Source organism: Diadema antillarum, unplaced genomic scaffold, assembly GCF_040938485.1.
Source record: "Diadema antillarum isolate AM-2024a unplaced genomic scaffold, OU_Dant_1.0 scf00000157, whole genome shotgun sequence".
Lineage (NCBI taxonomy): Eukaryota > Metazoa > Echinodermata > Echinoidea > Diadematoida > Diadematidae > Diadema > Diadema antillarum.
Genome location: NW_027271046.1, coordinates 58265 through 86042, shown reverse-complemented (window position 1 = coordinate 86042; position 27778 = coordinate 58265). Strand labels below are relative to the sequence as shown.

General features: G+C 36.4%; 1 protein-coding gene, 1 long non-coding RNA gene and 1 pseudogene across 2 annotated transcripts; 2 read left to right on the top strand and 1 right to left on the bottom strand.

The window, feature by feature from the left end:
- The first annotated feature begins 1841 nt into the window (after positions 1 to 1841).
- LOC139722103 (uncharacterized) lies at positions 1842 to 4051 on the top strand. Its single transcript, XR_011710260.1, has 3 exons — positions 1842 to 1981; positions 2686 to 2798; positions 3962 to 4051. It is a non-coding gene; the product is annotated as an uncharacterized lncRNA (long non-coding RNA).
- Positions 4052 to 12524: 8473 nt separating this feature from the next.
- LOC139722087 (uncharacterized) lies at positions 12525 to 16469 on the top strand. The gene is made up of 5 exons (XM_071633409.1): positions 12525 to 12557; positions 13592 to 13708; positions 14437 to 14590; positions 15441 to 15550; positions 16242 to 16469. The coding sequence occupies exons 1-5, from the start codon at positions 12525 to 12527 to the stop codon at positions 16467 to 16469; spliced, it is 642 nt and encodes a 213-aa protein (XP_071489510.1).
- Positions 16470 to 22896: 6427 nt separating this feature from the next.
- On the bottom strand, positions 22897 to 26683 carry LOC139722102 (putative nuclease HARBI1; annotated as a pseudogene).
- Positions 26684 to 27778: the final 1095 nt, after the last annotated feature.

Here is a 27778-nt window from a genome sequence, read left to right as displayed (position 1 = left end):
GCTAGGAGAGACTTTCACGGAGAAGTGAAAACCATTTCACGAAGTCTCTCCTAGGCTACGAGAGACTTTAATTATTTCAATCATCATGTTCGAGGGTATACTAATTAACATATCATTAGCATATCATCTCCCTATTGTGTTTCATACGGTGAGCACTCGCTACATAGACATAGCACGTATACACACAGGGTATACACACTATACAGCGCAGAGGCAACAAGTCAACAAATCTACGACGGAGGCAAGATCCCAAAGGCCAAGTTGCCATAACACCGCTACTAGTACATATTTCAATTAGTGAGTATGTTTAAAGCTGTCTGCAATTGAAAAGTAATGCATGAGGATTCATAGTGTTATATTATGTGGATATATTTTTGTTCGAATCTTCTACAATTCTCCAAGGGCTAGCTAGATGTAGATCTAGTCTTACCGGTAGTAGCGTTATCACAATAGTCCCACGTAGGCACATCGCCGTTTGTTTGAAAGACTAAATAGCCAGCTGAGTTTATGGAGCTAAATAGGTAAAACGTTAGTAATTAGCATGGTAAATTAGTAATAGTGAAATGTTTGTGGGTTGATTTTTATGATATATTTAGCGTGCAGATATTTCATGAGAGCAATTGCCCAATTTGTTCATGTATGGCTGAATTGCAGGTAACTTAAGGCCTGAATCGTGTAGGGGATCGAAGAAGAAACCGGAAATTTCATAAGAATTGGTTTGCATTTATTTTTAATTTTTATTGTTATTATATTTTTGAAGACGTGTCTAACAAATAACATTAAATAATTACACTGTCACTAGCTGTTTTGCCTGTGTGGATAGTATTCAGAAGTGATACAAATTTTCCGTTTTGTGTCAAATCGACAGGAAAGATCCAGGTCCACACAGAATATAAATTGGAAACCATGGTTAGATCAGATCTTGGTTCAGACTTGAAAGCTATCTTCAACAATTCTAAGTGCATACAGCACTGTAATCGCAATGAATATGTCACAATAAGATAGAGGATGATGTTTACCTAAATTCATTGGCATGGAACCTCTAGAATTCTACTGCTATACTATCAGATGTCTATAGATCTAGAATCCGGAGGTATAGTGATCCTGAGTAGCACCTACTGACCTAGATACTACTTAACCAGTGTATACCGGTACCAAAAGTATAACCAGAATAGACCCTTAGCCTTGGTATTCCTAGATCTAATTAAACACATTATCACTAACATAAGTAGGCCTATCACTCATCAGTAAGGAAGTTAATGGGTCTTCTAAATAGTGCTATCTATCAAGGCAATTAGTAGATTCTATAGGTCCATACTCCGATGCAAGTACCACTTACACAACTTCTTTTAGTAATTTAATTCATGATGACATGACAACAGTTGATGATCAGAGTCAGACTGTGGTTGCATCTCAGGCTGTAACTGCGACCAACCCTAAATGTGAAACCACAGTACAGCTGGTCCTACCAAATCTTAGGTAGATGTAGACCTTGCCACATGGATGCCTATTGACAAGATCTAGAACCTCAAGTCATAATACCCCAAACTATAGGCTTGCACATGTTGAATTGAGACAACTCAAATACTAGAAGTGTGTCTTTTAATCATCCCCCCCCAAAAAAAAAAAAAAAATAATACACTGTAATATCAGGTCCTTTACATATTTAAACTGCAAAAACATGTGAACTGATTTCAAATTTCATGCATATTCAAGATATTGTGTTTAAAATCTTGTATAATCAAACAACAGTTTGAAAACACACTTTCTATTTTGTATTCACATTTTCAATTATAGTGTTAGATATGGCACATCAGTCAGACTGCTACAATCAGACTACTGCATCTCACAAAGCCCAGAGTCAGTTGCTGAACTTCACTGAACACAGAACCAAGCTGCTGAACTTCCATCTTCTCCACAGCTATACTGCTACTGAACTTCGTTGAGACTTAGCTACCGGCATGGTCACCTTCAACAGAATGCAAGTATTTTAGCTAATACTATTTTAGCAGACAACATATCTGTATAATATATTTTCAAATACTACAATTGCAACATTATTTTCATTTGGACATCAAATTGTCTCTGGATTTTTAGTTGAATAGTGTTAGACAGGAAATATTGAAACGATGTTTGCTGTACTGTCCAACCTGGTAATTGAAAACACACATTCTTATCCAATGAATAGTGACCCTTCTAGAAACAACTGTTCTGTGCGTTTTTTATTTATTTCACTATCTGTAGAATATGACATACTGATCCAATTGAAAAGAGATAATTCATGGAAAGGGGGAGGGGTACCTGCATGTCTACATGTATCAAGCTCCTGGAACAAACTTTAGCAGTCACATTATCTTAATAATGTAGGTCCTACTATGATTGTTTAATATTACCCTCTCCCTTTTCTAGTATCAAAACAACCTCATGCTCTTGCAATGTCTGAAACAAGAATATTCGACATAGCTTATCATTTTAAACTGTGAAAAGTCCTCTTTACAACTTATCAGTAGATACTAGTGAATTCAGTCTTTCAAAATCAATGGTAGGGCTTTACAATTTGATTGCTATAGCCTGTTATAGCAACGGCTAAGCACCCATCTCTAACATACTTTCTAATGTCCCATGTCCTGCACTCTTGTTTGTAAGATATTAACTGTTCTTGTATATTGAATAAACTCCAAACAGCCAAGGACCAGACAACAGGTGAACTTCATCCAGTTCAGAGTTAAGGACTGGGGGCAAGATGCAAATGGAAAAGTCAAGTGACAGTGTCATGGATATTCCACCATCTTCATTTGGTATGTTAAATAATTATTTTTAGCTATTGAAGCAAGTTGAGAAATCATATGTTATCTTGATCATCTACAGTTGGCTGCAAAATTATTCAACCCCTCTCTTGCATTTTGGACGCTTTGGCATAATGAATTACATTATAACTGAGATTATTTCTAAATCATACAAGTGATGATCAGATAGTTTGCTACAAGTAAATAACAGATCAATAGCCTTTGATTTGCATATAGTTACAAACTTTAATCATTCATGGATAAAGAGATATGGTCCAGTGATCACATTTATGGTCATTTTTAGTCCTTTCAGTGATCACTGAAATACTTCGTTGAATATGGTTTGTTCACTCAATGTTTTGATAGGTGACACAATATGATGGAATTTGATGTAGGATTCTTAATATTTCAGTTGGCAGTTTTCATTGCACAAAAATATCTAAATGAACTAATTTCTAGTGAAAGTTGCCACCATAGAGTTTGTACAGAGGTTTAGCCATGATATCAATAATTCAAAGTTTAAGTCATGTCAAAATGAATATAACCCATTGAAATGCTAAGAGTTGTGTATAGAATGGCAAGATACTACAAAAAATCCATAAAAACAAAAGAAATTAATTGTTATCATCAGACCATAACACGTCACACTTCAGTGATCACAGAAAGGTCTGAAATGACCACAATGTGCTCACAGGACCTTATCTCTTCATGCATGAATGATCAAAGTTTCTAACTTTATGCAGATCAAAGACTATTGATCAGGTAATCATTTGTCATAAACTATCTGTTCACCACTTGTATATGATTTAGTAATTGTAATGTTATTTCATTTGCCATAGTGTCCATAATGCAATGGGGTTGAATAATTCTGCTGCCAACTGAATAAAGTGAATGCTTGTTATTAATTTCCCCTCTCATTTATTACCAAAAATTCTTACAATGTCCTAACAGGGGCTCATTACATAGTGATTCAAACTTTGAAAACTGGCAATTATAACTTGTTGTTCACATAATATATCTGACAAAATTGATAATAATTAATGAACATTTTGTTGTTATTGCTTGTTTTGATAAAGATGTACACTCATCTTAAATATTTTACAAATATCCCATTTGTGCATCCGATGTTTCTGTTTGTATGGCATTTAACTGTTCTTATATTTGCAAACCCAAAGGCCTGAAGAGAGCTGAACCTCACCAAGCCTTGGGACAGACAGCTGCAGCTTAACTTCACCCAGGTCAGAGTCAGACTGCAATTGGACTACAAACTGTATAGCAGCATCTTATCTATGACAGAACACAGGTATGCTTTCTCAAATTAAACCTGAAAGTATAAAGATTTTACAAAATAAACAACTTGAATAACAGTTGAAAAAAGGCAACCTCTGTTGATGACATATCAGTTACAGGTAATTTGGTCTTTCTTATTTTAGCAATTATTGTAGACTTGGTGGACAAACAATGTCACCTCTGTATGTGAACTGTTCCACACGAGAAATTAAGAAATTAGTGCATTTATATACCCCAGTTGGGAGTTGATTCAATGTTTATGTCTATATCAGCCACAATAGTTGATTAATGCACTGACATGGCAATGCAGCTGACTTGTTGCATAACCCATTAATTCATCTTTCTGTTTATTTTTGAACTCCCAGCTTGCCTGATATGATTTGCAATCCTTTCTAAAAAAGTCAAATAAGTCTTAACTGACATGAATGAATAACATTATGTCAGATGAGTGATTTAAGTCACAGGCACATTTTCATTTTGAGTCTGTGTCACACCTTTTTTGTTATCAGGAAGAATCTGATACACTAATTCTTGTGTATGACAACCCAGACGATTTTTTTTTTTTTTTTTTTTGCCCTTGATGCTGTTAAACTGTCGCTAATATACATGTATTGTATATGAAATTGCTGACAAGCAGCTCTGTGTAATGATATGTGTGGTAGTCGTGTGTGTATTCATTCAACTGTACACCCACATGTTACCACTCTGTATAATGTCAGGGAGAGGGGATGTGATTTGCATGTCGCAAAATTTCAGTATGTAATCAGTATTGTTTATTTTTTCCATATTCTATTTCTTTTGTCCTTTCTTTCTTTTTTCTTTCATATAGATTCTCAAGGCATGGAGCTTGCCAAAGGTGATGCTGACAGGTTGAATATAACATATGTTGGTTTTGACCGCTGTGGATTCAATCCTTCAAAATTTAATGATATACAATATATACATTTTTTTTTTTTGGGGGGGGGGGGGGAGGGTGGCTGCATTAGATGTGAGGATCTGATGTGTACCTGCAGCACTGTGATGAAAGTCATGAATGCGAATTTCATGGTGATTTTGTAATAGATCCTTATGACAAAAGCTTCTAGCACAACAAAAATTCCTAAAATGGAGTGTGAATATTATGTCTTTCAGGACATCATTTGAAAATAAGAATAGGTCTATTGTTGCTATACCTACACACATGATAAATTTTCAAATTTCATGCACTTGCTGCAAATGACATGAGTAATATTACAGAACCTAACAACATCTGGACTGTTTTCTGTCTGCTTTTCTATTTTGTGTTCACATAATTGGCATGCTCAATTTCAACTTAATCTGATAATCCCTTCATTATTGTTGCTCTAGAGTTTTGTATCCTAGTTTTTGTCCCATTCATTGCACCGAACATAGCTAGGTAAGATTAAGAGCTTAAGATAGACCGTATACTTCAGAACCTATTTGCTAGCTATGCTTTTGCAGAGTGTGTGCTTTCTTTCTAATATTCAAATAGGTTAGGAGAGTCCATCTGAATTCAGTTGTACATCATTTTAAAACTTAGAGTGTGCTCTTTCAGAAACAGGATTGGCCTTTTTTTTCTGCAGGATACTAAGAAACCACTATTGAAGTGCTACAGAGCATTAATTCAAAGAAGAGTTCAATGTTTATTTGACAAAAATTGGTTTTGAAATGGCTGAGATATCCAAAATAAAGGATTCTAATAAAAAATGGAACCAACCTTTTACTAGAATCGCTTTGTTTTACTCTGCTTTTGGATATCTCAATCATTTCAAAACTGATTTTTGTTAAATAAACATTGAATTCTTCTTTGAATTAATGGTCTTTCATATTTCATAAGAGGTTTCTTATCATATCACCCCCCCCCCCCCCAAAAAAAAAGAAGAAATGTTAAAAATCTGAAACCAGGTCTCAACCAAAACTTTACCAGCCCTTTAACCAGAAATCCATGTTTGGTGACTTTCTGTTGATTTTGTGATACAGAGTCACAATTGCAGTGTTAGATATGAAGCTACAATCAGACTATTGCGGTCTGACTGCTGAACTTCACTGAGTTTTGTCATAGACGAGTCCACATAGTCCACGTGGCATAAGTGCTTTGCCAGGTACATGTATTAACCAAACCAGAAATGAGAGAAATCCCCCTTCAAAAGAAAAAGCAAAAAAATTACAATACAAAACAGAACAGAAAAATTAAGTGTGCAAACAATTCAATGAAAAGCAAATGGGTGAATTGAAGCACTCTGAAAAAAAAAAGATTTATATAAGTAAAGTGTAAGAAAGCATTTTAATGCAAATTCTGATTTCTGATCTTTGATGATTAAAAGCTGTTGTGCAGTAGACAAGGTCATTATTATTAGTATTAATATCATAAGCAATATTCTGATATAGGGAACCTTAGAGTGCAAAGAAGGTGGATTGCAACACATTATCATATGCGTACAAAATATTTGCAATGATAGCATTGTGTGAAGTTCAGCTGTTTTCATATTTTGATTAATAAACCATGAAAACATTTCAAATGATTATGAAAGATCTGTTGATGTATAAGCGATGCAAACATAAATACATCAGTGAACGTTGCAGTGCATTGTTTTTGCTATTATTTCCAGGCGTGTGACGGCAATATTTATGTAACCCAGTTAGAAATTATGTCTATGCAGGCAATTATTATTTGATTAGAAAGGTAGAATTAGGCATAGCTTATAATGTAGAAATGAAGTAGAATGTAATACTAGAAAATACTGTGAGTGATAATATTTTCACAATGACTCTTACCAGTATCACGAATGTGGTTGTGATAATTGTGCTGTGATTATGGTGACATTGAATAATGAAATAATGTTTTTTAAAGGGGAAGGCTAGTAACTGATCAGTGGAAATCAGTGGAAATGCTGGGAGATGATTGTTCCAGTCCTTATGGGATTCATTCAAGAGTTCATTGTATATCTATTGTTGTGTGAAAATGATTTGCTTCAGAACGGTCTCATATTCAAGTAATGCAGAGACTCCAACTCTCCCGTTTTCGACGGGAGATCTCCCGCCGAAAGCCCATTTTTGCAAAATCTCCCGTTCTCCCGTTTGAGATTTGATTTCTCCCGCCCTGGCTCTGTGTCTCCCGGTGGAAGGGATTTCTTAATTATTGCTATCGTATGTTGAAAAAATAAGCCTTAGATAGCGCCAGAGAACATCTAGAACCCTAGGAATTTCGCGCCTCGCACACATCAACTTGGAGTCTCCCGTTTGCTAGGGGTTTCGGGCGGGAGAATCTCCAGATCAGAAGGTGCTTAGGGTTGGAGTCTCTGGTAATGTGCAGATTAATGCTCCGTCACTGACCAGGGACGCTAACCTGGAAGCATTAAACTGCACATTACTTGAATATGAGACCATTCTGAAGCAAATCATTTTCACACAACAATAGATATACAATGAACTCTTGAATGAATCCCATAAGAATTGGAACAATCATCTCCCAGCATTTCCACTGATTCCCACTGATCAGTTACTAGCCTTCCCCTTTAAGATCAGATTTTCTAATGAAATAATGTTTTTAAGATCAGATTTTCTAACGAAACAGGCAACGAGAATAAAATGTATGAAATGTTGACAGCAACAGCTGTTCCAATAGTTTTTGCAGTTACATAATCACTCACATGACATGTAGTTAAATTGTGAGGAATTGATATTAATGAGTATGAAATTGATAGCAGTGAATGAATTAAATAATTTAATCATTGTCGGCATATGACCTCCTGCCTCTTTCAATGAAATGTGTTCCCATTGTGGCAATTGATAAGTGAAATCAAATCCAAGTACGAAACAAAGAATACCTGCAGAAATTAGAACTATCATTGTGATTTTTACCCCCCCCCCCCTACAACTGAGGGAGTTTGTTCAACCAGCGCTAACTTTATATGGTTTTATTAAAAAAAAAAAAGCTGTACCATGGCAATGCATTGTTCAACATTGAATAAAGTTGTGTTTGGTTAATTCAAAAAATCTGTTTGTCACGTGTGTCTATACAGTATGTATCGCAAGTCAAGTGCTCAAAAACTGAGTGAATTAGATGAATAAACTGGAAAGTCCTATGATTTTTCACAAATGATGTTACCATGGCAACACACTGTTCAGTACAGTAGTAACGAAAGATGAATATACACAAGTACATAGTATAAATTTCATATGTTTCAAATTTCTAGTCAAATGCTCAAAAGCTTAGGAAGTTAGCTGAATCCAAAATATTTTTGAATGATTTTCATTCAAAATAACCTGTTACCATGGCAACACGTGTGAAAAAGAACAAAGAAATTTGCACATCAGTCTATGTACTTAAGCAGTCTTATGTGCCAGATTTCAAGTAGAATGCTCAAATACTGAAGGAGTAAACTGAATCTACACCTTTTTTTATTATATTCATTGAAAATGCTGTTACCATGGCAACACAATGTTCTATATCTGTGAAAGATGAAGTTTACACAACTTCATATCATGGTGGTCACATGTACCAAATTTCAAGCAAAATGCTAAAAAGCTGAGAGATAGCAGAATCGACAATATTTTTGTATGATTTTCATTCAAAGTCTGCTGTTACCATGGCAACGCATTGTTCAACAATGGCGAAAGATGAAGTTTCCACATCTACGCACTATGCTGGTCATGTGTGCCAAATTTCAAGTCATATGCACAAAAAGTAACAAATTTAGCGCATTCACAATTTTTGTATGCTTTTAAGTGAAAAAAATGTTGTTACCATGGCAACGCATTGTTCAACAACAACCAAAGATTAGTTTTGCACATGTACATACTGTAATGGTCACGTGCCAAATTTCTGGTCAAATGTTAAAAGAAATTAAGGAAGTTACGTCAATTCACATATTTCTTTGTGTGATTGGTATATAGAAAAACTTGTTGCCATGGCAACAGATTTTTTTTCACACCACACATGAAAAAAAGTGTTTTGCACAACTACACATTACATTTATCTAATTCTATGCTGAATTTCAACTGCATTGCTTTAAAACTGAGGGCAGTAGTTCAATCCACAACAATTTGTATTATTTTTGTGAAAATTTGCCGTTGCCATGACAACGTATTATGCGATATTAATGAAAAAGATATCTTGCACATCTACCTTTGGCAGTGGTCACACATGCCAAATTTAGGGTCAATTACTCCAAAAATGAGACAACATTTTGATACAATGGCTCTCTCAAAAAGCTATCACATAAACTTAGGAGTGCTCCTGACCACTCCTAGATTTATGTGATAGCTTTGCCAAGTTAGGAGAGACTTTATGTGCTAGCTTTGTTCATGAAATGGTTTCTAGAAAAAGTCTCTCCTAAGTCTGAGTTTATGTGATAGCTTTATGCGATAGCTTTTTCATGAAACGGTTTTTAGCAAAGTCTCTCCTAAGTATGACTTAGGAGAGAGAAAGTCTCTCCTAAGACTTTCATGAAACGGACCCCCGGGGGGTGTTTCATAAAGAGTTGCTCGTAAGTTCATGCAGTCGCTCGTAAGTTGGTGCAGTCGCTGTTAAGCTACGTGCGACTTGCAAATTGTGTTTCATAAAGCTGCTCGTAAGCTAAGTGCGACTTGATTTAACAAAGAAGTAATCAATTTTCATGAACGAGCCTGCTCTTAAGCAAATTATATGCAAATGATATGTAAATCAGATAATCAATTGTTTTTTTTCTGATTGAGCTTGATTTCGCTGTACGTCGATACCGTCTGGCTGCTGGCTGCTCCGATTCAACTTGCTCCTTCGAAGGTAAGGAAGCTTTATTTTCATTTCCTTGTGTGAATTATGACATTTATCTTGCGTAGTGAGATAAGTTATCATGAAATCTGCAGCTTTGTAATGAGTTTCAGGCGATTGACTGACTGACCGTGCGTGCGGATGTGAGCTGTGTACCACACAGGGCGGCAGCGTTTGTTTTGGCAGCCGATCATGTTGTTAATGTTAGTCCCACATGCCCAAGTTATTGCTGTGTTTTTCTATAAAGATGAATTTATCGTGCTCGTGTTTATCGCGGTCGCTTTTTGTGCAGATCTTACTCTCAAATGTGATGCAAGAGAGAGAAGAAGATGTAGAAAATATAGCCCCGCAACGCTGTCACGTCCTGACTACTGAGTATTGAGATCTGGGGGATAGACACGTAACGACGGGGGACAGAGGTTCTAAGTGCTAACGCTAAGAGAACGTTAGAACTAAGCCTACCCCCTATTATCCTAAGGAAAGTAAGATTCTTAAGTTAACGTTCGTACTCGCTAGTAGGCCTAGTAGTACCTTAGTAGCAGTAAAATTTACATTTTAGTACTCTAACGTTAGTAGTTTAGTACAGCCCGGCTCCTACCCTAAATGACGTTACATCTAACGACAACATCAGTAACCTCACCACCACCCAGCGACTCGAGTTTACCGTACCTCGCCTCTCTGCTCTCTGCAAATAAAAAACCGGCAAACCCCCTACCCCTAGACCATACCTCGCTACTACTAGAACATAATACTACAATTACTAGTAACGCCTAACGGTCGGTCATGTTCATTGTTCAATGTTATTGTTAGTAGCCGTAGTACATTGCTTGTCATTAGTCATGACATTTAATACTGACTTCATACTGTAGATAGTGTGGTGTGGCAGGGTTATGGCATTGGTCATGACATTACTGTAGCCTGACCAGACCGCTGTGCGAACGCTTCACGACAGCGGCTGTGTGTACTTTAGATAGTGTGGTGTGGCAGGATTTAAAGGGAATCCCATGCATCGGTCCCATTTAAAAATAGATAAAAACCCAGTTTTGATAAATTTTTTAAGAAGCTTATATTATAAATGAGTTTGGGGGTAGCCTGGGCGCTGGGGATACTGCTAGTACTAACGTTACATGTACTAGATAGGCATGCCATGGCAAGTCTAACTTGTTGTTATAAAACGAAAGTCTAACATACAATGTAGATCTAGAACAGTAACGGTTAGAAGTCATATGTTTAATATTATATTTGTAAATTGAGCTGTCGTACTGTCACTAATGTTGAGTCACCTGACTGATGATATAAACTGTTTCTTAATCAAATTCATGAAATTCTTCCGTCGACGTAAATAAGCACTGAATTGATCAGTGTTTTAGTAGTAGCCATGATAACAAATCATGGGTATGTACGCCCATGATTTTTTATCATGGCTACTAGACTACTAAGACACTGATCAATTCAGTGCTTATTTACGTCGATGTAGGGCAATTTGTCAATCAGTTGCAAAGAAAACATCTCGATGGAAGAATTTCATGAATTTGAATAACAAAGCAGTACCCGCTGCATGCTATAAGGATTAGAACCAACTCTTGCTGTCAGGCGATAACTCGGTGGTCTAGTGGAGATGACACCTGTCCGGTGATCAGGAGGTCGTAGGTTTGAATCCTGCTCGAGTATGTACGCCCATGATTTTTTTATCATGGCTACTACTGAAACACTGATCAATTCAGTGCTTATTTACGTCGATGTAGGGCAATTTGTCAATCAGTTGTAAACTGTTTCTTCTCGTCCAAAACGCAGCACTGTTCTGATCAGCGAGTAAGCGTGACCGGGTGTAGGGTGCACGATGCTCGCAAGCACTTGTACTTGTTGTTTTGAAATATGTTGCTGTGACACTGTGTTTTTTGGAAGATCTGCGAGATCTATCCTTTTGCATAAATAAACAAGATTTTTTATATTAATTAATAAAATGGGAAAACCAGCCATACGTACATGTATAGTGCATGTCTAGATATTCCACTTTAGGGTTGATTTAGTGAGGCTGAAATACCCCTTCGTTTGGCTTTAGGGCTTTTTTAGCTGCATTTTTTTTTTTCCTGTTTACATCATGTATCTTAATTTTTTGCGTAGCACAAGGTCCTTGTCCTTTGCTTCATGTAGAAGCTTGAAATCAATGTTTTTTGTTATCACTCACTGACTCAGTCTTTGATAGGGTGAAAATTGAAAATTAGATACATAACATCATCAGCAGCAACATCTGGTATATGGGAGTGTGGTAGTCCTGCATTGCTGTAGTTTCCCCGTCGTTTCAGAAAAACAAATGGTTGAATGATTTCTTGACTGCTGTTTAAAATGTAGTGGTTTGCAGTATACATGAATGTCACGATATATCAAAAATATCTGTTGTGTCAAACTCTATTTACTCCAGTTTTCAAAGTTTCAAGCTAGAAGTAGTGACAAGAGATGCTGGTAAATTGTTCCAAGACTCAATAACATGTTTGCTAGGTGAAAAATAGAAAATGAAAAAAAAAAAAACAGCTTCTGACATTTACCTTGTGATGAGTATTGAATAACTTCAGGGAAAGCACGCATCTGTGTGTAGAAACAAGCTTCTTTCTATTGGCTCACTAATATTCTTAAAGCTGACATTTTTGTTGTCATCTTGTCATTCCATGTCAGCTGATCATCAATCATCGATCGCCATGTCCAGAAATGGTGAGAATCATGCTCACAAGGTAAGTTACTTTAATATCCAGAAATACCATCATGCCATGAATTTGGGTGATTGAAGATAAAGGTTAACAAAATGTCATTTTCTTTGTTTTCAAGTTGAGATGAGAAAAAAAAAATCAATGGCCTAGATATTCCATCCCTACATGGATTCGTAGATCCACCCCTCAGGTGATTTGTCAGTCACTGTGACCTAATCTCTGGGTTTGCCAGTTGGAATCAATTTTGAAAAAGCCAACATGAATGATATAGGCCTAATAATTAAAAAGTGCTGTATTATATCAAGGCTTGCATTGACTGAGAAATTGCATGATCACTTCACTTAATAGAAGGGGGGATTCAGAAATTTCATAAAGGGGGGGGGGTGCCTTTTCAAAATTAATTTGGGGGGGGGCATTGAATGTGCCCCCAAATGTTTTTATTTCAATTATTTTATCAAAAATCTAAGGTGGCACACGTTCGGTGCACCCTACCTGGATTCGCGGCTGTTAACATATTTATGAAAGATATTTCCCCAAATATATAGTCGATAAAATGAAGTCTGTATGAGGTTACAGAAATTTAAAAAGAGCAATATCACAGGCGTACTGTAAAACGAGGAATTTTCGTGTGCATTTTAATTTTGCGAATTTCGCGAGCGCCAAAATTCCTGAAATTAAAATGCACGCGAAAGCTTTTGTCTACACTACATGCATTGAATGCCAGTAGCAATTCGCGAAAACTTCATACAGTACCACGAAAAAGGCTGTCGGCTCCAATTCGCGAAAATTTCATTCCGCGAATATATCATGTTTTACAGTATATCATACAATTTTAGTTCATTAGAAATCTTGATGCAAGATTACAGTTGTTACTCGTGTGTACCTACATGTAACCTGATTAAGCTCACTTGTTTCATGGGATTCATGGTCAAAAGATGGCTTCTATGCATGTGAATCCTTGGGGTAATTAGTGAAAAATAGACTAGATTGCATACAGATTATGCACATGCATAATTTTTAAGCAATGAACACAGTCTTCTTTCATTTTTAATCAACAGAAAGAATCAAGAAAACGCCGACAAAATTATAGTCGGGAAGAGAAGCTGGTAATCGTCGATTTCGTTAAAAAAAGACGCGAGGACTTATTTGGGAAAGCTGGCTACTGTGGTGTGAAGGTGCAGTATTAGATTGTTTTTTTGTACTTCTTCTGTTACTGCCAATGAGTATGTGTATCAGACATTTTTAGATGTTGTTCAAAGCACTTCTGGCATTAGAAGTAATTTGCAAATGAATTCTTATCATCTTTATCTCAGAAAGGAAAAAAAAAAAACACATGAAAAAATATATTGATGAAAGCCTCAGGTCGTGAATTTTTAAATGAAGATATTGATTATACATTAAGAAAGTATAATATTTGAATAGTTTGAATGTAAATTAAACAAAGATGTATTGCAGTGGCATCTGTGACCTTACTTTTTTATGAAAAATTAATTTCTATATTAATTTCTCTAGGTAACATGACATTCACTCCTATGATAATTGCATCTGTCATAATCTTAATTTTTTTTTTTTGAAAATTAAGTTTCTGGATGTGATGTCGTTTACAGTTCAAAATGATGATTTCATTCTCAATGTGATTTGTGCTGTGTTTGATATAAAAAATTTTCATTAGAGAAGTTGTCAGGAGATCAGGTCCTAAAATGCATATCAGGAGAACTGCTCTCAGGAAATCTTTGGAGCTGTCGGGAAAGGTGTTCTCCATGGAGACTTGTCCGAAGGAGAGTAGTCCTCAAGAGAAGTTGTGCCCCAGGGGGAGTTCTCAGGACAGACAGTTGGGATTCATAGTTGTCCCAGATCCATGTAATGATATTAAAGTAATTTTGGACTAAAATTCTATTGTCAGGTTGAGGACAGAAAAAGGAAGGCGTGGGAGGAGTTGTCCGTGAAACTGAGGAGCAGTGGAGGTAAAGAAGTGAGGGAATGGCGTGATCTTAAGAAGAAGTGGCAAGACATGAAGAGCAGGGCCGTCAAATTGCAAGCGAAAGCACATCTTACAGGTGGGCATGCTTCCATAATCTTGAATTATTAATGCATATTATGCATGCATTATGGCAAGGATGGCAATTTCTTTTGTTTTTTTAAGGACCACAGAACTCCCTATGTCAAAAATTACACAAAAGAGAAAAGTTTGTTTAAAAGTGGAAATCAGTACTCTAGTAAATAAGATATTGAGTGCACTTTGAAGTTCTAAATTTCAACTACAGTATATTTTCCAGGTATTTTACCCAGTGTGATGGAATATGCCATGGACACTATGTCCACAGTGAAGCCCTCAAAGCTGGCCCACCCCCCCCCCCCTCGTTTAAGTTTGCAATGTTCTCAGGTAATAGGTGTAGGGTCAAAGGTCAGTGATGTAATATGATGTGATTATCAACATGTCTTAAACTTTTTTGATGATGTGAACTTCTAACATGGTATGTGCTTACCTGTATTACCTTTTTATACGAAGCACAATGATGTTGCCATACATGTTGATTACAGTACTGTGCTGCTTCATTCAAAATCATACTGTAAACTGAGGAATGCTTGTGTGCATTTTAATTTCACAAATTTCGCGAAAGCCAAGATTCGTGAAATTAAAATGCACGCGAAAAATCTCGCCTACACTGATTGCATTCAGTGCCAGTGGCAATTCGCGAAAATGTGATGCTGCGCAGAAGGCCGTTGGCTACAATTTGCAAAAATATCATGTTTTACAGTAGTCATGTTTGCAAATGCACTAATTGATAGGAACATGTAATATTATCAGTTGCAGTGCTATTGCCTTTATTACTTCACGTTTATTTTTCTTTCTTTCAGTATTGACAACCATATGTATTAATTCTGTTTTCTTACTTCCAAATGTAGGAGGAGGACCGCCCACGCCCATCGACTTTGTGAGCGAGAAAATCCTCGAGACATTGCCCCCAGAGGTCACGGAAGGGCTTTCCAGCTCACAAAATGAAGCTGGACTAGGGGTTGGTTATGTTTATATAAATTCTGTTCTTAGTTGATAAAGCTCTTTATCTTTTTTTTTTTTTCCTTCTTATTTTGGCATTTTCAATGAATAACCTTATCCAACATAACAATGGTATTTGGTTTTCTGTTGGAGACATCAACATATCTGATTCTTATTAGGTTGAAATTTTGATCAGACTCAGAATGCTTCAGTAGGTATATTCCAACGAAGAAAAGGATACCCATATCATTAAATTTGTTGAAATAATTTCAATTCCATGCCCATTTCTGAAAATATACTCTTCTTTTTTTCATTTACCTTGTTTTTACCAACATTGCAGATCAGAAATGTTTCATGAATGGCATTTCTTATCTCATTTGTAGAATGTAATAGTTGCTGACCTGCATGAATGGACATGCCACAATCATTTTATTATGAAAGGTCATCCTCATGCAAAGCTTTTCTCATCAGTTGCCTACAATAAACAGAAATGACATTATTTTCAGAAAAGGGCATGGAATATAAATGAGCATGAACATGGTAAATGTTACTGTTTGGTTGTTGGCAGAGGCATAAATTTTGACCACATTGTGGTGTAGGTTTCATGGAGTTACTATAGACATAATGTTACATTTCTCAAGAGGAATTACTTTCTTACATTGGCTAAAGGGTCTTTCATTTCTTTTTCCAAAAATTTCTCATCTCTTCAGGAGTGCACTAATTCCCAGAATTCAGAGGATGATCCGCAGATGATGACCCTCGGCGATGAAGAAATGGATGTGAATACCGGTAATCCAGACGAAGTGGTTGTTGAGAATCTAAATGCAATTACAGAAATTGTTTCCTGCTCACCCCACCTTATCCACGATGACTTAATCAAAATCAGTGGGCAGCTCAGCACAATCATTGAGCTCCTGAAAGTTCACAAGGAAGAATAAGAGTAGCATCTTTTGTATCACCCCTAAATGTAATATCAACGCTAAATGTAATATTGACCCTAAATGTAATACACCTTAACCCTAAATGTAATAACAACCCTAAATGTAATAATCGAGTCAACCCTAAATGTAATAAACGGAGAGAACCCTAAATGTAATACATGTCAACCCTAAATGTAATATCGACCCTAAATGTAGTACTTTTTAACCCTAAATGTAATATCGACCCTGAATGTAATACATCTTAACCCTAAATGTAATATCGACCCTAGATGTAATACACCTCAACCCTAAATGTAATAAAACCCAAAATTTAATACATTTCAACCTTAAATGTAATATCGACCCTAAATGTAATATCGACCCTAAATGTAATACATCTTAACGCTAAATGTAATATCGACCCTAAATGTAATACATCTTAACACTAAATGTAATAACAACCCTAAATGTAATACATTTTAACGCTGAATGTAATAACAATCCTAAATGTAATTCATGTCAAGCCTATCAAATATAATATATTCAACGCTTAATGTAATCACGACCTTAAATGTAATACACCTGATTATAGAGGGTAAGCAACGCAGAATATCGTGCAAAAGGTCAGGGGGTATACAAAGGAGATATGACGCAACTTTCTCTCACACTCTTGAAAGAACGACAGCAGTTGCTTAGACCTGTTTTTGTTGTTTACCCATGTAAAAATCACACAGTCTTATTACATCCATTGTTTGCTGCAAAGTTAATTAGGTCCATGTGACATAGTTCTTAAATCTATTTCCTTTATCATACAATCACATAAACATTTTGTATTCCAATCTTTATTCAGTGTTTTTTATTGCTTAGAGTTTTGTCGAAAAAGAAAAAAAAATGGGCAAAAGTTAAGGTAGTTTGCCTTACTCATACATTCACATATCATAGGAAAGTCAATATATTAATGGTGACTCAAAGATGATAAAAAGACATCTACTTCTTTTTGCTTTACTGGCATTTTTGAATTTATTTCGTGCACCCTCCCAACGACCACTTGTCCCAGTTTTGTGTCACTATAAGTATAGTAGTGATTACCAGGAGTAGTGAACAATGTCATGAGGCTAATACTTCGGACAGTGATTTGCTGCCATGTCAATGTGTGACAGATAGCGTTTAGCGTTGATATTACATTTAGGGGTGATACAGCTTTCACCATCTAAAATCTTAATATGTCAATCCACATCAAATCATCCAATGCAAGGTCAGGGATCACCCTTCGTCCCACCTAGGAATGGCATCAATTTTTAAATTTTAAATGTCCACACTTTCAAGATAAAAAGACCTAGCCCTGAGATATTTGCAGTAGGGATAGTCTGTTATACATACAGTGCACTCCCATTATAACGAACACGGTTATAACGAAATTTCGTTGTAACGAAGTAAATCTTCTGGTCCCAAAATTATTACCATTGAAGGACAAGTCCACCTTCATATACATAATAATTGAGAGAATGCAGCAATATAATAGAACACATCAGTGAAAGTTTGAGGAAAATTGGACAATCCGTTCAAAAGTTACGAATATTTTAAGTATCTGTGCAGTCACTGCTGGAAGAGAAGACTACTACAGTGTATGATGTCACATGCGTACAACTATATAAGGAATATAAAAAGAGAATTTCACCAAACTTTACATTTTGAATAAAGTGCACATTTTTTCGACTTGCTACTGACGTATGCTAAAGGTAATATTATTCCCCCTGCCTTCTGAAAGAGAGAAGTCGAGTGCTCTTTTGTTATGCGAGAAAAATGGAAATATGTTGAATTATCTTTATTCTTTTTTTTTATCGTTGTAGTCATGTGACATCATAAGCTACAGTAGTCTTTTCATCCAGCCTTGACTGAGCAGAAACTTCAAAAATTCGTAACTTTTTAACGGATTGTCCGATTTTGCTCAAACTCTCACTGATGTGTTCTACTAATATTGCTGCATTCACTCAACCCACATGTCTACGAAGGTGGACTTGTCCTTTATAGTCTATGGTAAAAATTCACTTACAACGAACACGGTTATAGCGAAATTTCTGTTAGAACGAAGTCTTTTCCAAGCACCACAGACAAAGAAAAACAAAAGAAATGTGCTCCGTTATGACGAAATGCGAATTGCTTTCCAAAATTCGTAGCGGAAAAAGCATGTATAGCTTCTCTGCATGGGTGAACGCTTTACACCACTGTGTGTTCGCTCTTTGTGTCAAGCACAGTTTCTGAGGGGAACTTGCGTTTATTATTGTGATACATTGATCCCATCACATTTCACATAGCTTTCCAGTTTATAATGAGTATTCAGCAAACAGAATATGATATATATACGTGGTTTTCTTGTTTTCATTATAGATTGTATTTGTTCGGTTCTAACGAAATTTCGTTATAACGAAAGAAAACTGCCGGTCCCGAGCATTTCGTTATAACGGGAGTGCACTGTATTTCATTTCAAAACACTTTTGTTACCTAATGATGACCTTTTGATTTGATCCAAAATTTGACCAGAACAATAAATTGCTAAAGTGTATATTTACCTCATTGCAATGCATGTAAACACATGGTTTGAAATACTTTTCACAGAGCAATATTTCAAGAATTATGAAAACTGACAGCCTATCATATTCAGGTTCTAAGCTGTTTATGCTCTTCTTTCAGATGTAGTGTCAATTACATCATGATTGTTATACCCTTGACCTTTAGGTCAATTTTGCGTCACAGTCAGTTTTTCTTGCAAAGATTATAAATTTCTCTCAATTTCCAGATAATGAACACTTTTGCTTAAAACTACAGGCTACAATAGTCAATCAAAAATGCCTAATTTTCTTTTAACTATGTTGAATGCGCATTGGTTGCTGTGTGAGGCTATTTCTTAGCAACCAATTGACCTTGGGAAAAATGTTTTGAGATTTTCCGTCAGACAAACTGGGGAACATTTTGTGCGATTTTAAAGAAAATCGGAGGAGGTCGCATGGCAAGCATTGGATGATTTGACATGGATTGACCCATTCGTTTACATATGAGGAGTGAATTTTCTTTGTGTTCACATTTATTTTAGTTTAAAATCTGAAGACATTCAGTGAGATTTTTTAATCAATTGAATTATATATTTACTAGTTTTACAAAAAAAGACTGAAGCTATTCAAACAAATAAGATAGCTTGGCTGTACAATATTTCATATCGCCAAGACTTCATATGCATGAAATTGACATGTGCCTTCCTAACACTTAACAACCAATAAGTCGCTAACATCCTTTTTTTTTTTTTTTACAACTCATTATATTCCTCAAAAAGTGTGAGCGATAATATGGATAATATGGTCTCATAACGCAGCTGCCAGCACCCCTGCGTCAGTCACAGAGATTTTCTTGAGAGCTCTCTACAGGCTTTAGTTCTTTTCAAATAATCGTTAAATTTGTAATGAAGGTGTATTACCGTAAAACGAAGAAACCTACAGATTTTGGAGATGGCGCCCTTCTTCCATCTTCACAAACACTGTCACAGAAAAAAAAAGATTGTCGGTGTTTTCGTGTGTATGCAAAACTTGCCATGTTTTTTTCTCGATTTTTCATTTGTAAATTTGGTATGTAAATGTGTCTCAGACAAATCTAGATGCCTATATCTATTGGTAATGTAGCAACCACTCTTCCACCTTTCATAGGGTCAAACGTCGCTCTCAGGTTAAAATTTGCCAAAATGCTTGGCTTATCTCTTTAATCAGACTTTATCTTTAATAAACATATATTTTTCTAACATGCTAAGGAGGTGTACAAAGTGTATGGGTGGTCATTCTTCAAGAAGCACACTGAAAATTGGGATTACAGCCCTTTCAGTGTTTCAACTTGGATATCATGTCACATTTTTTGCATGTGCTCTAGCAGTTCTGAACAGCAAATAGTGTGCAGGAGCATTGTGCTCTATTTGTTAGGAAGCGAGGGAGAGTATCCAGTAGTTCTTGGCAAAATGCTATGAAGGTATTATCAGTGCCTGAAGTTAGGTGGATATTCGGATTAAGACCTACTTTTCATTTTCTTAAAAAAAGTCTGCTTATTTCCGTCATGAATTTTCTCTGATATAACAGGGCTTAGTAGAAGCACTTTGATATTTCTCAAGGTTTTTAACTTGTATGAAGAGAAATTGAGTAGTCATTTTAACCCCTTCAACATAATATCATTTCAATGGTAGTAACATCATGAACAATACTATCAACATACTCTACTGGACTTTAATACTTGTATTAATTTTTCTTTTGGAGTAGTGACATTTCAAGCACTCTCCGTGATGTTCCATCATCTTAAACACCCTGACCCTGTTACGGGTCAACAACAAAATAACATGTTGAGGACGAGTCCCAAGTATACTTGAGCAGGTGTCTGTGGGAATTGCATGTTATGGCAAAATCAGTCCTTCTTCAACGTGTTAACGCCCAAAATCAGTCGGCCTGATGAAGCGTCTCAGAGAGGACATGAAACATCACTGTTACAAAAAATGCAAGTAAGTCCAGTTGAGTATAGTTCATGATATACTTTACCTGAATTACTGGGAAAATTCAGACTCAAATTAACTTTTAATGTTAGTCTTATAAGTTCTGATGTGTGTGACATTTTGGTGACATCAAGGTTCCGGGTCATGTAGAGTGTACTTTATGAAAGAATAAGAAGTATTTACGGTGCACTCTCTTTATAAAGAACACAGTTATTACAAAATTCCGGTTAAAACGAATGAAAATTTCAGGCCGCAACATCGGCTCAATGTACTTTCATTGTTTATTTGTGCAGTTGTAACGAAATTTCTATACAATGATAGAAAACTGCTGGTCCCCAGGACTTTGTTGTAATGTCAGTCCACTGTATTATACATGTATTCTTTTCTTTCATATATTTCTGTGAAACAAACACCTGCATTGAAATATTGTAGAAATAGAGGCACTATCATACCTTAACATTTCCCTGGAGGTAATATTCATGAACACTACTTGCTTAAGTACATCTGTAACGAAACTAGTGAAAACCTTTGAATGAATTGTCATTAACATATTTATCTAATTTAATGGTATTTGTATATATACAAACTATTTTTTTTCTCAAAATGTACATGTGATTACCATTTTAACAATATTAGATACTTGTATCATTCAGATGAAATGCTGCTTAAAAAGTCGTATTCCAGTATATGCAATATGTGTACGTTATTCTTAGTATTGATAATTCTTACCATTATTATTAAATATTAATTAAATTCATCTGATATTTATTGCCATTAATTCGTGGGCCAACTTTGGAATTTCAAATATTGATTCCTGTATGTACATATGTATTTGACAGAATGTTATTATATTTTATATAATCAGCTTTCGAATTGCATGTAAATATGTAATTACTTGACAGAATGTTATTATATTTTATATAATTATAATATTTTGTGAAATATTGAAATAAAACTTTGACATTTGAACATAAACATCACATTCTCTTCTATTTCATTTTTGGCAGTTGAACTTAAATAACCAAGCAAGGTTTCTGAAGAGAAGCAAGAACATAAGAGTTGCCATTTACTTTTGCTATGCATCATGAATAGATACTTCTTCCACAAATATCAATTTTGTACCTCTAGAATGGTAGAATGTATATTTTACCTTATTTGAATAGTTCCACGTCAGACTTATCAACAAGATAAGCTCATAAACAATTGTGAAAATACATTGCTCATAAGTTTCTTCCAAAATTGCAGCTAAATGACTTTTCATTATGATAGAAACAATACATTTAACTAGCATTGTTTCCTATGTATTCAATACATTTGATTGGGAAATAATTATTTCAAATATACAGCTTTGATGATTCTCAATTACATTCAAATCATTCTGCAAGTATATAAAGTTCTTCACATTGTTATATACATTGATGATCTTTGTTAAGAAATAGCTGCCAAGTCTCCAAGCTTCTCGTGGAGAATTCCCGAAAACAGACTTATTTTGATAGGGAAAAATTACAGATTTTCAACATACGCCTGATTCGTACATTGATTTCCCAAAATGGATCGTGCAAGCTTGAGAAAGATCTCCATTATGATGTCTTTGTAAATTCTCCCTTAAATGTGAATATTTAAGGTGGCGGTTCTGGTCATGTCATTAATCATGTACGACTCTTGAAAGTACTTCAGCAATCATTTGAAATATCACACATGTTTGTAAATCAGGAGAATTAGTGATGTTGAGAATCACATCCGTACAGTACATGTATTGCTAAAAGATAAGAGAGAGCATAATGAAATTGTTTATTTCTACATGTGTTTGGAAGACGTGTACTTTTCCACAACCCCCCCCCCCCCCCCCCCCCCGAATGCAACTTAGATTTCCGTTAATTATCATAGCACATACATCTCACAACACTCCTGACGAATAAGGTGAGATTAAGAGAAGAAGTCATTGACAATGTCCATTTGGACCATCTGTCCAACTTGGTACTCGTGGTCATCATTGTCCTCTTCGACATTGCCCACTTCCTGTTCATCGTCTTCTGCGACTACCTCCTCCTCGTCTACTTCATCATCTGGTTCGTTGAGGAATTTAGAAATGTTGTGTAGCACAGCACATGCGACAACAACATCGCAGACCCTTCTTGGAGCCATCTGCATGCCTTGACCCTTCAAACAACGGAATTTGTTCTTCAGCTGTCCAAAGGTCATCTCAATCAAACATCGAGTTCTTGCATGGGCTCTGCATTTAAAGGAATTTAAAATAAGTTGGAAAAAATTTAAAATGATATGTCACAAAATGCATGTTAATTGTGGATTTAGGTAAAGCTTTTAGAGAAAGAAGATGTTGACTGTCCTTCCCCATTTTCATCAGACATGTAGACCACTGGAATGAAATTTCACCAGCACTTAGAAAACAAGACAGTCAAATGTAAATTGCTAAATACACTGTATTTTTTCTCTCGTACAGGATAGCTCCTCCATCTCTGAGGATGATTTTAATCCACCATGGAAGAAAACGATCAATGACCCTGTGGTATCAAGGGAGTTGTTCTATGAAGGGAGAGCTCTCTTGGAAGGGAACATCCTCATGTAGTTGTCAGTCAAAGAGTTGTCAGGTGGGAAGTGTCAATGATGTAGTTACTCATTGGGGAGTTTAATGTGTCTATTGTTGAAATAGAGCACAGAAAGCAATATGCTCAGAAATGCCACTGATTAAAAATCAATTGGATGGGAGACAGTTTTATAATTTTACACTTTTAATGAAATAGTGAAATGCCAATTATTTACAAATACAAATGAAGGGGGGGGGGGGGGGGGGTGGATGCCCTTCTTTGTTCCAGCTCATACATGCATTTTTAGGACTTTAAAAATTCATTCATATATACATACATGTACTATGAAAGTTGTAGCGGATATCTTGGGGTTTTTTGATACATTGCACTTACCTGTTGTATGCTCTTTTCGGTGGTGTGTCATCTTTGTTTTCACCAAAGGGAGTTTGGACCCATCGTCTGAGGGGATAGCCGCTGTCTCCTAACAGGAAACCACTATCCCCTCTGTTTTGTAGGAATCTTCCCAGATGACTCATTTGCAGGATGCGTGCATCATGCACAGAGCCGGGCCATCTGCAAGGTCATAGTACATGTATCGGTAACTTGTATTATCTGTTTAATGTGACCCTGACAGTATGCAGTTTTTAAAAAGTTTCAAAATAGATAAATGTACAAAGTTTCAGGAAAGCAATGGTTTGAAGGTTAGATTTAAAAGTTTCAGCTTCGAGCAGAATTGTAATGTGATAGAATGATATTTTTATGTGGGATATATCTATATATTCTCACTGAGATGTAAATACTTACAACATAGCATTGTCAGAATTAGTTAATGATGTTGAAGTTATAAATATTTTGGTAAACCTTATCAAAAGTTTGTAGGAATTAGAAAGGAAATTTGGATTTCAGGATAATCTAAAGGCATTGTTGCATTTGATTAACTACACATTCTCTGTAATATCTTTTTTTTTTTCAATTATTCCCCCTACTCCCTTTTTGCTTATACATTTATAGGACCTCTTCAAAATATGCATTCTTTTGAGAAGAAAAGTGGTACACTTCAAGCAATTATTTTTCTCTAAATATCCAAATTGTTTGAATATACCCTAAAGATGATGTATTTCATTGAAAATTAAATCATTTGATAAACCCTGGTTAATTTCAGACTGTCAGACTTTTGCATGCATTTTCTTTTCTCTATCTTGTATAGACATTCCTTTCTGTCTTTGTAAAAGTATTTATTCCAAATAAATGGTGTGTTTCAAAAGGGGGAATAATTATATACATTGCTTCATAACAAATCAAACCACAAAATTGAAGCATAAGTTGGCCTATGTTAGATAATTACATCTAAATTATAAAACAAAAATCCAAAATACACAAAGATTCATTTTAAGTTATTATTCAAATCAACTTCATTATTATATGGAAATGTGAAATTCCAAATCGGCCCACCACACCCCTTCTCGTTAAGAATTATTAAACGATGAAAAGGCAGGCAGAAAATAAAAATGAAAATGTCTGCATACATGAAGTAGATCATAGCTAAGCAGAGGCACAGACAAGGTTTGAAAATTTTGGAAATTATAGGGGTTTACAGGCTGCATTGGCATCCAATCCAAACTCAAACAATTCTAAAGAAATTAAGGATTGAATCAAAATAATTCCAATTAAATATAAATTTCACAATTCCTCATTATGTCATATTTGACATGTACACCCTCCACCGTCCCGCCCCCCCCCCCAAATTATCTTAACCTACCCCCTCTATGAAGACTATATTTAGGGAAAAATAGCCTACAAGTTTTGTACGTGTTCTACGAGTTGTACCTGGCCACGACGTTGGTGATGACGTATTTTGCGTCACACACCATTTGGACGTTTATGGTGTGACGAAACTTTCTGTTCACGTACACATGTTCATTCACACCGAGGACTGACGAGTTTAGACCGACATGAGTGCAATCCACAGCTCCCAAGACACTCGGGAATCCTGCGATTGCGAAGAACTCGTTCTTCACTCTGTCCTGCATCGGCACCAGTTGGGAATTTGATGAACTGCATTGGAAATATAATTTGAAGTTAAGTTTATCTTTAGTTTGGGCTTTTTTCAATCTTCATTCGACTCAATGTGCTATATGAACTTATACTGCTAACTTCAATTCTTACGAGTGGGACAGTGTAGTACCGGTCCACCCACTGTAGCTAGAACCCGAGCGAGGCCTAGCGGCGAGCCGGTGATAGCCGGCGGCGTAGGGCTAGGGTAGGTAGGTGATCGTTGCGTTGTAGGCATGGGGGGGGGGGGGGGGGGGGGGGGAGGTTAAATCGTGAGGAAATGATGCATCTACGTGTTAAACCAGTGACAGCTCCTGCACTTGGCATCGATTTTTATTGTAAAAATGTGCCTTTTTCTTATCGGCTGCCCACATCCACTACTATGGCACTAAAGGTCTACCCCCCCCCCTAAGTTTTAGTGATTTAGACACAGCAGAGTCACATATGTGTGCTCCTATTGCCTTGGACGGACGTCAACAGACTAGAAAATCTAGTAGTAGGTTATTACTAATATTATATACACATCTAGTGCTAGTGTGGTTAGAATAGACTCAGAGAAAGAATTGGTGACTCAGTAAGACTGAATGATTATACATTGGTCATTGTAGGTCTACTAGTATTAACCGTTAGGCGTTAGTTACTAGAGTGCATATTACATTTTGTGCAATTCAGTGAATTACTGTATCCCATTAAGGTTAACTACAATTTCATACATATTATTTTAAAGAGAAATAGAGTTCTAAACTTCTATACAGAATGTTCTCAAAATTAAAGAAGATGCAAGAGAAATCGCCTACCTGACTTCTCCGTCGAACCAATGCCAGTGTCACTCTCCGGATGCATCGTGACACGGTGGCAATGCTTACTCGGTGTGCTCTAGCCACTTGACTGAGCAGACTGCCTCCTGCAAAGTACATCAGTGCTATGCACACTTGCACAATGACTGCCAACGACTTGTTCCTATTTGTTCTAGGCTGAATGTCGCCTCTAAGTAGGTTCACCAGAAAGTGAATTCCTTGGCGTGTGAATCTATATGCTTTCTTGATCTTGGTGTCATCCATTCCCAGGAAAGGATTTTCTCTAGGGAGGAAGACCCTCCTGCCCCTAGCAGCCATTTTGTTGCTATGAAGCACTTACGATTGACTTGTGAACAACCTTTGATTTTTAAGAGCAGCCCAAACCTGTCGTAAAGTTACGAGCAACTTGTGGAACTTACGAACAACTCAAATTTTTATGAAACGGCCCTAGTTGATCGTAACTTTACGAACAACTCTACGAAGAACTTTACGAACAAGTGGGTGCACTTACGAACAACTGGGTGCATTTACGATCAAGTTGGTCACTTACGAACAGCTTTATGAAACACCCCCCCGGACGTACAATTGTACGTGTACACAACAACCTACTACCAAAGAGATCTTTGCCTACTCAGTACTACCCACTCGTCACTGCAGCTGCACTGACTGCACCAGTGAACTGCACCAGTGAACTGCACCACCGCGGCGCGCCGGCACACATCACCCCCACCGCACCCAGGCTGACCCAACTTGCCGTTGCCCCCCCCCCCCCCCTTCGCGTTCCGAGCTCCATCCCTTTCCAGGCCCGCATCACCTCCTTGGAACCAAGAAGCTCCTTGGTAAAAGTATAAAACTTTACACGATTACACTATATCTCAACTTCAAATTATGTTCACCTCGACAGCTCTTATCTACTTCTGTTTTTCTTTTTCTTTTTCTTTTCCTTTTTTTTTTTTTTTGCTTGATCTAGATCTAGATTCTAGTCTAGAGAGTGGAGAGCATGAGACTCGAGGTTCTTCCAAGTTCCAGAGAGTAGAAAGCCTTAAAAACATGAAAAAGGTCTCCTCTAGAGTAGTTTACGGTCTAGTATTGATAGTAAACTTATAGCAATACCAGTAACATGTTTCATCTAGTTCTTACAAAGTTAGATCTACACCATTTTTAGCCCCGGAGACCGCCAACGCTGCACGTTGGGGCTGGTCGCAGTTACACCATTTTATCCAGTGTTGATTTTAATACTAGTGTTGAATGATTGATTGATTAACTGATTGATTGACTGATTCGTGATTGATTGACTGATTGCTTGACTGATTGTCACGATTTTGCCATTGATTGCTTGACTGACTGACTGACTCACTGATTTAATTGGTTGATTGATTGATGCTTTTTATTTAGAACCTAGGCCTACGTATT

Bases quoted from the DNA above. Each gene is read 5' to 3' on its own strand.
- LOC139722087 (XM_071633409.1), top strand. From the start codon at position 12,525: ATGTCCAGAAATGGTGAGAATCATGCTCACAAG. The intron at 14,591-15,440 runs GTGGGCATGCTT...TTCCAAATGTAG, and splicing joins AGCGAAAGCACATCTTACAG to GAGGAGGACCGCCCACGCCC. The intron at 15,551-16,241 runs GTTGGTTATGTT...TCATCTCTTCAG, and splicing joins AAAATGAAGCTGGACTAGGG to GAGTGCACTAATTCCCAGAA.